The following is a 12,605-nucleotide window of genomic DNA, read 5'->3' on the forward strand; positions in this document are numbered from 1 at the left end:
GCTCATAAATACTGCAGCGGGAGTATCATACTTCAGCTACAGCTGGCCATCTCATCAATTGGGCAGAACTCATATTTGGCCGCATAATTACAGGACTCAAGAGTTATTGACCTTGCACAGTTACTAAGAGTTTTGGAATAAACAACTGGGTGTCCCTTTACTGATGGATTTTGGTATACCCTAACTTGAATCACCTCAGCGCAAATCAACTTTCTGAATCGAAATTATCATAATTATCTGGTCAGGGCAAAAAATAAGAAAAATAAGAATGGAAACCTTTTAGACCTACTACAGCTTGCTCTTTCTTGAATCTTAAAAAATATTTAATTTTCATAATAATGAAAATATATGCTCTTTTAATACTGCACATCAGTGACTTTGAATTGTCATACAAACAAACTTATGGCATTCTGTATTTGATGTCACACTTTAAAATCACTTCAGTGACCTTTTGTTGTTTACAAGCACAAGTAAAACCAAATGAAGAAAAATGATTTTATTTCAAGAGAGATTAAGGCAAAATGATAAAAAAAGGGATGTTATTGCCAGCAATTATATTTCATGCACAATATATTATCCTAAATTGTCATTCCGTGTATAACAAATACATTTGTATAATCAAGAGTAAAAAGAATACATGGATACTGTAATAAGTCAAAATAATTGAGTCCGAAATGTTGACCTTTTTGTTATCGTGTGTTTGTAAACTTTGTGTGATTTAATAAAATAGCATAAAGAACTCCTAAAAAATTGATCATAATACATATAATTACTCACTTTGAAGGTAGGAGAAGAATAACATTTAAATAGTCTAGATGACAGGTGTTGTTATCTAATAAGTAATAATCAATTCTGAATTAATTGATTTTGCACAATAAATGAAGGAATATTTATGTGAATTTATAAATCACTTTAATTTGATGACAATACTTTTCCATGAGATTGTGTTGTGTGAAGTGTTAGTGGTATTGTATTGCATTCGCGGCATATCGGCTGCCAATAGCAAAAGAACCAACAACACCAATATGAGGTTCTCATAATTAAAAGATGCTTTTATAGATTCGAAGGGAATCGCAGGCCACTCACATGGCCCATCAATCATGAACTGACGGCTCATTTTGAACATCTTTAAAATAAAAGGTTTTACAGCCTCTGCTTTTTTCCAAAATATTTTCTAACAGCAGAAATAATCTCCAATAATAGCTGTGGTAAAAAAAGATCACTGTAATACACTTTTATGCTGAAAGTGACAGAAATAATTGAACGAAAGCCTCTTCTTGTTTCACCAAAGAAATAACTTAATGCTCTCTGATAGCAGCAGTGAAGAGGGGCACATATTTGCCTTGGATAATGGGCTTTTAGACATTAATGGTGCACAGCAAGCCAGCCAAAAACAGGCATATTACAATTCAGCATCTGTTATATTAGAAGTCGTTCAGTATCGTCCAAACCTACCATCTGGCTCTGTAAATAAAGGATGAGTGGATATGGGTGCCAATTTCTAAGTTTGTTGCAAGATCATTTGCCTCATTTTACTGCCACAAACATATCTAAAAGACACTGAGGAACAACTGACAGAAATCCAGAATTTAATCACCTATACATACACACGCGCATGCATTTATATATATATATATATATATATATATATATATATATATATATATATATATATATATATATATATATATATATAATGTATTCCACATTTACACAGATTCTTAAGCATTATAATAAACCACAACAATTCTATCCATTTTAAATCCTGTGTTCATATGGCATGTCGCTGTCAAAGAACCAGGAAATGTGCACATTGTTCAAAAAGTGAAATTTAACCAGGGACAGGTTAAAAAGGGTTAGGGTTTGGGAAATGTTTAGGAATATCCCTCAAAATAAATTATAGCCTTATATGAACTTGGGCCACTAGCCTGGTATTTTCACTCAGTTGGTGGTCAGGTTAATGCAAATAAGGGTGAGAATCTGACATCATATTGTCAAATATTTCCAAACCTGCTCGTTTGCAGAAGGGGTTGACATGGAAATGCGAGTGCAGTCCCTTGACGAACTGTTTAGATGATGAATTTCAACTGGGTCACAAAATCATTCAATCTATTTTATGCATGAAATAATGGAAATAATTGAATTCAGGCAGAAGATCACATTTTATATAACGGCATACTGACCTATTTTAAAGCAGGAACATTTAAAACAATGTACAAGGATGTCTTTAAGTATTTGAAAAAGGAAAGCTATTGGACTCATTTCTATTATAAACAAATTCACTTGTTAATTCTGCATATTTTTCACAAGTATTTGATGATTGGATGAAAGACATTGATGTACACTGGCTAGCTTCCCCATCAGAATAGTACTTTCTTCTAGGACTCCTATCATCACATCTCAAAGCACAAGAATAATTGTCCTTGAGGAAATTAATTACCTTTTTGCACTGCGACTCGCTTTGGAAGGTGTTTCAGAGTTAATGAATGATGAAAAACTGTCATATCTTTCACTGACACTCATTTTTCTAGTCGGAGTTTTGAGCCAAAAAGAATTTGATTGTTTATGCACATGAGAATTTAGATTTATCCGCTAATTTGATTCAACGGCACGATGGATCTACTTGCAAAACATGGAGTAGCAAAACGGAAAATAATACAAGCCATTTTGTGGTAGGAATTGCATAAAGCAAAATTATCCCCTGAAACCTTTTGCTTTATGTAAAGGACTTGATGATTTATTTTATGGTGTTTATAATGTAAGTTGTACTTTTCTAGATAATGTGATTGGCAGTAAACATAAGATGTCTAAATTAAGCTTGGTTTATGCCTGAGACAGAGTTTACCACCTTATTTTGGAACCTAGAACCTAATAAGAAGCATACTATTTGTATTACAGTGATTAGTGAAACAATACATTTAATGGTGTTAGTTAACCCTTTCACAGGCTGTGGATAGAAGAGTAGTGAAAATCAAAATACTTTGTGGAAAAACTATTTTAAAAATCCTGAAAAGAAAGCTGTTTTAATTCATTTCACATTTGATAAGTGGTTGTGTTGGTTAGGAGTTGTGTAATAAAATATTACATGAGCCCACAGTGGATAATAAAATCACACTATGGGCTTTAGTTTTGCATCCAGCAAAAAAAATAAAAAATACTAAATACTTGCTAGTGTCAGTGTTAACTCTGTAAAACACCTGAAAAGTTGGTGGGTGTCATTGTTCTGCCTTCTCACACCACAGGTTCAAGGTATAGCAATTTCTATTTTGACGCATGTATTGTTACAGTCTTATTGATGACATATTTTATATTACCTGATGTTTTATCTTAATGGTCCAGGATGCATTTCAAGACATATCTTGACCTTTTAGAAGATCACCTGACATTTTCCCTTACATTGAAGTAGAAGCAGATGAAAAGACCCTAAAGGCTTAACATGTTTAAGCGGGAATTTCATGACATTTCTTTTGCCTGTTTACCTTTTTTTGTGAATTAGTTTACCACCACAAAAATAGACTATCAAAATCAAATTCACATGTTATGAGCAAATTTATCTGATAAACAATGTTTGATGCCTCCAATATTGTAGTTGAATTACATCAAACCCTGTGCAATTCTTCACTTGCTGAGGGATAGATGAAAAAAGAATATCAGCATGGAGAAAACTCCGTCAGAGCAAATGCATTGGGCCTGCAAGATGAAAGGTTTTTTTTAAGCAAGCATGTGCCTGGAATCCACAATATATATTTATTTACTGTAACAGTGAATAATATTATCCTGTCTATTTTAGTTGGCATGCTTGTTATAGAGGGACACTTAAACATTATCAAACTAAATAATGTACAGGACATCACTGCAAGCTGTGTGAATCACTCATTACATTCTGTGACATTAGTATCCGAAAGCATGTAGATTTTCTTGTATCATGAATGGGAGGAGACAAAATAAAAAAAAATCATCTGGATTTGAAAGTGTGTATGTGATTGTAATTTGGAAGGAAATGATCTTTTTCACTGTATTTTTTTTGTGAAGTAACAATAAAGTTCAGCTCTCATCAATTGCAAATCTAGCGGCAAAGACCCATTGCGACAGGAACTGTCAGACAACTGATGCAATATGACCAGGGACAGCCATAAAGCCTATCAATTTTGCTGCCAGTTTTCTCCTTGTCCTACACTTAACCCCAACTAAGCTGCAAGTCAGTTGCCGTTGTCTTTATATATATATATATATATATATATATATATATATATATATATATATATATATATATATATATATATATATATATATATATATATATATATATATATATATATATATATATATATATATATATAGGCGGCCCGGTGGAGTGAGTGGTGAGCACGTCGGCCTCACAGCTCTGGGGTCCTGGGTTCAAATCCAGGTTACGTCCACCTGTGTGGAGTTTGCATGTTCTCCCCTGGATTGGTGGCTAGCCAATCGCAGGGAACAAGGAGACAAACAACTATTCACGCTCACATTCATACCTAGGGGCAATTTAGAGTGTCCAATCAGCCTACCATGCATGTCTGGAATGTGGGAGGAAACTGGAGTATCCGGAGAAAACACACGCAGGCTGGACCGACCTGGATTTGAACCCAGGTCCCCCAGTCCGACGCGCTAACCACTCACCCGCTGGGCCGGCCCATACATAATATGGCAAGGTAAAAAAAAAGTATCAATCAATTGTACTCCACCAATCTCCAAAGCCTATAATTATCATCAGCCTTTGTTTACCTGAAGTTTTGTCTTTCTGATTTTTCAGCAACCATTTTTTATGTATGAGATTTTGTTTTTTTGTGGATATGGAACTATGTACTATCTTTTCTTTAGTCTCAGATATCTATACATTCATTCTTAGAAATCACAAGGACATGGAAATGGAAAGAAGATATGACATTTGAGAGCAGCAGGGAGACATATTTAATCTATCTCAGGGGAAATAAAGAGCCCAAGCAAACTTGATGATCCTTTTTATGAAAGTGATTTTTTTCTACATTTTAAATACCTTACGTGCAAATTCAATTCAACAAAAAATAAAATTAAAAATAATAAAATTTTCCCAATTCCTTGGTTTTGTCCTCATTGTTGCTCTAGAAGAGGTAGGTATTCATTCTTTTTACAACTTTCCATTGAAGCGAACCAGTGGGACCAAGTTAGTGTTGTTGTGGACATGCATAATCATCCATCCTGAAGTACCGAAGTGACACAAGGACATGGCCCAAGCAATTTGATGGACACTGCCACCAACTTTCAGCTATCTCACTGCTTGACAGACCCATATTTCCCCTTTCCTTGGAGAATTTCTGTCTTGCCTGACATTCACTTAGTATAACACATTGACACCAAAACAGAAGTTATTTATTCATGAACATTTCCAGGAACAGTGTTTGCTCAAGGTTTTATATTTCATTAGAAATGGACATGAGGCTGTCACAGAGGTTTCATCTTCATTACTGAGTTTACGGGCTTAAATCAATGGTTGCACTGTACTTAGTGCCCTGCAACATCGTACCTAATTCAATGTCCTCTCCAGTGTGATGACATTCTTTCGCATTTAGAGGGATAGAGTGTCCTGACCTTCTCCAGTGTCCTTTTTTTAGACATTTGGTGAGAGTTGTAGAAATAAATGTGACTTGACCAGATTTTTAAGTTCGACTGCCACTATATTTTCACACAAATTCAATGATTGAATCTTGTCAAAATTGAATGATAGTCACCAAGATCCATACCTATTGACATGTTCTAATAAAAAAATATTCTTTGTTGCAGTTTGCCTCTTTATAGTTGACACCAATAATTACATATCAAAAGGGAAGAAGAAAGAATATGAGTCAGTGAAAACCGCACTCAGGACTCGTTGACGTTGTTGTGCGGTGACTCATTATATGAAATTGAAAGTGGGAAGAGGATGTATGTCTTGAAGAACATGTTTCCGGTGAGATTCCACTATACAAGTTTGAACCGAGAGCAGAAGCACTAACATGTGACGAGTAAAACGAGGAAGCATTTAGCTTTTGCTCCATTTTCATTCAACCTTTTGAATACTTAAATGTAAATAAATATACATTTTATGGCCCTGACTCTAGACTTCGGCAAGATGTTCTGTTCCAAAGACATTGTGAACAACTTTAGTGGAGACACTTCATTTTTCACTTGGTCAAAGCAGTCTTCAGTAAAATATTTTGATCAGACAACATAATACTCTTTTAGTCCACTCTACTTGATTTCTGATCAATGCAATGGGTCATATGGAAATTTATAGAGGCTTACATCGACAGTGTTCGTGTTGGAGCAATTTCCTACACAGCTTGTATTAACTGTTGTTCCGACACACTGACACTAAATCTTTAGTATGTATTTCGTGATCATAAATGAATGCAGTCATTTTGCATGGAGACAGCTAGACTCAAGGAAGTCCTTAAAACCACAATATGTAAACCTTGTATGCAGCCATGGTGTAGTGGTTCTTCTGCCTGACTTTGGTGGTGGCAGTGTGAGTGGTAGTCTGTCTCTCTGTGTGCCTTATGACTGACTGGTGACTAGTCTAGGGTGTAGTCTGCAATCGCAAAAAGACAGTTGGATTAGGCTCCAGCAACCCCCGCAACCCTTTCGAGGATGGGCGTTATGGAAGATGAATGAATGAATGAGCCTTGTATGCACACACTCATTCAATGCTCCATCCATTTTAGACTTTTAAGTGCACTTTATAGGCGTGAAAATACGGTACATGAAAATGTAGACCAGTCAGCTGATGTTCACATCTCTGGATGTTCGTAAGTTGGGACCCTAGAGTTCTTCACTCTTTTAAATGTGTCTGTGCGTGCCTCTATGATTTTCAGTGGTAAGAGTATCTTGCTTTTGGTAGTTCTTACATACTAGCACTATTTACATTGGTTGATTCAATTCACTGTGACGACAATAGAGCTTCACTTATTGCCTTCGAGGAATCAATTCATTATTGCATTAATTAGAAGAAAGAAAATCAATGATAGGTTTAATTTGTATTACTTTGATGACGGTATTTAAAAGTCTCAATGTCTCAGTAGAATTGCTTCAAAAAAACAGGATGCCATTATAGCCTGGAACCTCTAGGATCACAAAATTCAACTCCAATCCCTCAAGGAGACATTCATTTAACCTGGGACCACATGGAATATTCTGTGGTAACTTTTCCATAAGGGAAAATGTCAGTGTCATCCTTTTCTTCGATTCCATGACATTATCATGGGTTTGTTTTTGGTGACTTGAATACATTTTTAAGGCTGAATTGCTCTGAAAAAACACCACATTTTATCATAAAACTGATACAATACTTAAACTGCAATTTTGCAACACACACAACAACGAGTACAGCACATTGTGCCACTGATATTAAATATTCAGCTGCAGTATGGTTTTCCTTACATCTTTTATCAATGTATTCATTTCATGAATTATTTATATTAACCACTACAATTTCAAACAGAGGATTATTTTTAATGCAAATCAGTCCAGAAACTTGAACAATGAGTACGTAAATGTTGGTTAAATATGTAAAATAATCCAAATGGTTGGTGTATTAAGCATAAAATATACAATTCCAAATGATCTATCCAAGTGTAAAGTAAACAGATCATTTGCTTCATCTATTATGACAACATGGATAATTTAAATTTTAGCTCATACATTCACAGCTAAACTAAGAACGTAGCATAATGAGGACCTTTGAGACTCCTCTAACCCTTTTAATGTCAGCTATGAATTGTTAGCATTCTTAAAATTTGACTTGGTTAAGTACTTCAATGAAAATAAAGTATGAATAATAAATTTTAAGCGCAAAGGGTTTCTGAGATTGTAATTTCATAAATTATTTTACGAATGATTCAGTTGTGGGCAAAAGCTGCAGAGGGCTTTGACTTGCTTCCCATTCTTGTCAGTGTGAGTAGTGTGCAGAACTGTTTTTATTTTTTGGAGTATCAAGCACAATGTGCTAGATACCTGGTTAAATTTTTCATTTCATCTTCTGCATCGCGCATCCTCGTAATGGTTGCGGGGGTTGAAAGTTACATTAAGGTCACGTGCAAGTGATTTTAGAATATCTAATGCATATATTTAATTGATTGAATTGAATTGAATGCTTTTATTGTCATTATAAGTAAGTATAACGAAAATTATTATTTTTTTAAAATCATTACACGTGCACACTAAAAGCAACCAAGTGAAACGGAACACACATTTGCATTGTGTAAAATGTAGCAATTACAGTAAATATAGCAGATATTGATTTTTCCCAGAGGTTTGCCACGGTTGGCTGTTGGGGTACAGCTAATTCATTTCCCACCCATATCTCTGTGCCTGTCACGGCAATCGAAACGATAATTATTACTTATGTCCTGTCAATAAAGAGATCACTTTTCAAAACACACATTTGCCCAGAATAACTTGGTTTCCGAGTATGTGAAGCATCTGAATGCATGTGATGGTGAGATGTGAATAAATAACCAATGTGAGCCAATTTTGCTCTTACTTCAATTTCTTCAGTTGCTAACCTTTTTGGTGAATGACAGGAAGCAAGGACACTTGATTTACAATGTTATCTTAAAGGAGCACTATGTAGTAATATTTCCACTTCATTATTTAATAAATAGCCTTAATATTTCGACAGACATAAAAAAACATGTTTATTGGGGGTAAAATACTTCTACTCACTTCTCAAGCCGTAATTTTCCAATTTTAAAAATCGATATTCAGCACTCATTAGTATTGTTTTGATTCTGTGTTTACAATGGCTGTCACGCCATTACCAATCAGTCAATTAAGAGATTATAAACTAAGGTTACCACCATGTTTACAGTAAGATATTTGAGACAGCAGGTCTTCTAATATAAAAAAATAGACTTTGTTCTGAATGACAAATGAGCCAGGACAAATTCAGAAACAAGAACTTACCACTCGTTCACCGGGCAGCCCTTTGCTTAACTTGCCACCTTTAATTTTGTTATGGTTTCAATTGTAATGATAAAAAAATGTATATTTAAAAGCACATAGATGAAAACATACAACATAACAATTTACTAACGTTTGGTTTTCGCCCTGATTCTTCACAAGCATAAACAGCCTTTTCACTATGTCTGGGTTTGAAAACCACAGATAAGAGGGCACTACTGGGTATTGTGGTTGAGTCTGTTTTAGTTAAAATCGAGTATGAATAAGGGATTGTTGGAGTAAATGAGGGACATAGCATATCTCAACATTGAGCAGAGCAGCTCTATTGGGGCACGATCAAAGAACTTAGTCAACCAAAGCTACAGCTCAGCCCAGGCTTTCATCAATGAGTCACAGAATAATCGGGCCAGATGACAGAACAGCATTGGCCACATCAAACCTTGTCAGAATCTAATGTACCAACAAAAACAAACATAGCTTGATAAAATAAATCTACTCAATTGTGGCCAGAAACACTAGTTCTCGCTTAGAAATTGAATTGAAAAATAAAAAAATAAATTTGGGATGAGGAGTGATGATCAAATATTTTTGCGATGAAATACAAAATGGATGCTCTGAAAATAAGCTTACATTTGTTTTAGACTTTCCTCTCACACAAACAAGCCATCTTTACAGATTAAAACCGGAGCCCTAGAGGGAGCTGGGTGCAGCCGCACCCCTTAATTTCCAACCCTTGTGTCAAACAATTTCTTGTGTTGTGTTTAAACATAGGATTACAGAATCCAGACATTTGCAATCTTTCTATTAACATTTCTGAGTCAGCTCCTGCAACAACTGGCTTCAACTTTTCAATAGTAGTCACTCTTGACAGACCTGACCTTTCATGGAAAAGAAGGTTTAAGCGTCTAAATCACACATAACAATCATAGCCTAAGAGCTGTATGGCCCACAATAAACAGCATAATAAAGAAGAACGAACAATGCGATTTCCATTGCGGTCAGCCTTCAAAAACGTACAAAACGGAAATAAGTAAAAGGAACAACATAAACAAATTACTCAGGCTGTCCAAAACAATCTTTTTCATGCTAGCACAGTTTTTTGCCTCTTATAGTATCTTGTACATAATGTATACTTCATGGTGGTCCGCGACAATGACTATGATGATGACACTATTACAGTGCATGTTTGGCTTCATCTATCCATTCATGTACCGTAATTTTTTTCATTAGGGGTCACACTTGAATTTCGAAAGAGACGGCTCACACCCTGAACTGATTGATCTCCAGTAAATTGTACATTATTAATATTTGTGTAGACTATTTTAATATTCAGCTTGATCCTTCCACATGGCACACATATAATTATTTTTGGTTTGTTTCATCAAAGAGATCGGAAGTAACAAAAATTGTATTCTATTGTAAAAATGGGGTATTATTGTACTAAAAAAAGTTTTGGGTTTCTGTATCATTCTTTGTAGTACCCGTGTACATTACAATTAAAATTGAAAGCCTAATAAATATTTAAAAAATGAATAGAACAATTTTATAACTTTGATAACATCAAATACTATATAACAATATGATAACTGGTGTCTGGTTTGTGCTCTAATTCCTCATCATCTTAAACAGCCCTATTCAAGTGTGTGTGTGTGTGTGTGTGTGTGTGTGTGTGTGTGTGTGTGTGTGTGTGTGTGTTTTGGTACCCGACAGATTAGAGGGGACTGTATATTGTGGTTGTTATAAATGTAACTAGTAGCCATTAGTAAATAAATCCTATAATGATGAATCTCCCATTATTTCACAGAAACACAGCAAGCAAAGCAGGTTATAATGGGGATTCGAATGAAAATTTAAATTTCAACAGATGTTTAGAAAGTACATGCCCACTAAGTATCAAAGAGGAATTAAAAATATTGATAAAAGAGCAAGAAGCCTTAATGCCAAGTCTTCCCATAATTTATTAATACCAGTCATAGTAGTAATTATTAATCATTCCATCAGGAGTCTGCATATACAAGTCTGACAGGATTCGCATGAATAGTACTTTCTATCTGACAGGATTCGCATGAATACTTTTAGTCTGAGGGAGTAATTCAGTATTCAGATGTGCACATGGAACTCATCCATCGCACGAAAGAGATGAATCAAAGTCCTCCGACTTACCATCAAACTTTTTATGACTGGAAACAAATGTCACCCTCATGTTGTGGCTGCTTTCCTCCACCAACTTTTCAAACTCCAGTTTGCTCTGCTGGTTGAGCTTGTCTTCCATGTCAGATGTGCAGCAGGTGTATCCCTGAGGACAGACACGCAGGTGCTCACCTGTGAGACAAACACAAAAAGCTTTGTTTATACGCTCCTCACTACCGATGCATTCCCTTTTTTCAAAGGCCTGTACAGCGTGTTTGATCACAACTCTGTTGTGATTTTTTTCCGCTTCTCTCAGATATCAGACTGGTTGTTTTATAACAAACTGCCAAGGCATCCTTAACTGCTCGTGTGTTCTGTGTGCAGAGTCACAATAACATGACTAATACAGAGTAATGCATTTATACACTAGTGAAGCAGTGTTATTTTCATTGATTCTGTATAAACAATACCTATTCAAAATGAGAATGTAATACATTCTACATCCCATACATAAATTAAAATGATTGCCAGTCAAATTGAACTAAGGGCAATGTTAAACAACATAAAAATATGTTAAACCTTCAACTCCTTTGGTGCCCTCAATTGTTATCCTTCAAGAATAATATCTAAAATTAAGTTTATATATCTTGGGAAAATAATAAAGATGAACTTTATAGTCATTTAGAAAGTTTTCCAAAGTTTCAGATAACAAGTGCATGTGGGTGAGGGGTTTACAGCTCCAACTGTCACGTCAGATTTGCAAGAAAACCAAACCTTTGACAACAGACAAAGGAGCCAAGAATATATCACGCTATTGACAGTCAAATACTTTACAATTATTATTATCATTTTACGAAATGTGTGCGTGCATGCAAAAGCTTGCTGTGCTTTAGCTTACAGAAGCATGTGTATATTTTTCTCCTTGACACTGTTGTACAAAAGATGGAATTTGAAATCAAGCTGTCGATACTAGCAAGATGACTATCCTGAATCGTAGTTTTAGACTCTTGCTTGAGGTTTCAGAATGAAGAATCTTTTTTTTTGACGGGCAGATGGGGATTCTGTTGATGTGAGATGCTCATATCCTCGCAGCAGGTCTCCGAGACACTTGGGGAGAGGGAGCTACTAAAGAGAAATCTCGCACGCTACCCGGCAGAATGCTGTGGTACTCGGACATGTCAAGCAAAAGAGAGGCTTTTTTGGATTTCTCTCGTATTGTAAAAATGTTTTGGCGTAATGAGACTCACTTTTTCTTTTGACTATGCTCGTAGGTACTCGGACGTTTGGTCGCCCCGACGTTTGGTCGCCGGACGTTTGACAACATGACAGAGAGTTTACTGTTGAAACCAGCTCTCAAAATTATATTCATGAGAGAGTTTAATATCTAAATATTTACTGTTGAAACCAGCTCTCAACATTATATTCATGAGAGAGAGAGAGTTTAATATCTAAATATCTACTGTTGAAACCAGCTCTCAAAATTATATTCATGAGAGAGGGAGTTTAATATCTAAATATCTACT

At 35.4% G+C, this 12,605-nt stretch overlaps 1 protein-coding gene across 1 annotated transcript in view; it reads right to left on the reverse strand.

The window, feature by feature from the left end:
- LOC144067921 (glypican-6-like) overlaps positions 1 to 12,605 on the reverse strand; it is a 64,492-nt gene that overhangs the window by 33,776 nt on the left and 18,111 nt on the right. The window contains 1 exon segment of the mRNA XM_077592010.1: positions 11,116 to 11,274. Coding sequence (XP_077448136.1) covers positions 11,116 to 11,274 — 159 coding nt within the window.

Source organism: Stigmatopora argus, chromosome 2, assembly GCF_051989625.1.
Source record: "Stigmatopora argus isolate UIUO_Sarg chromosome 2, RoL_Sarg_1.0, whole genome shotgun sequence".
NCBI lineage: Eukaryota > Metazoa > Chordata > Actinopteri > Syngnathiformes > Syngnathidae > Stigmatopora > Stigmatopora argus.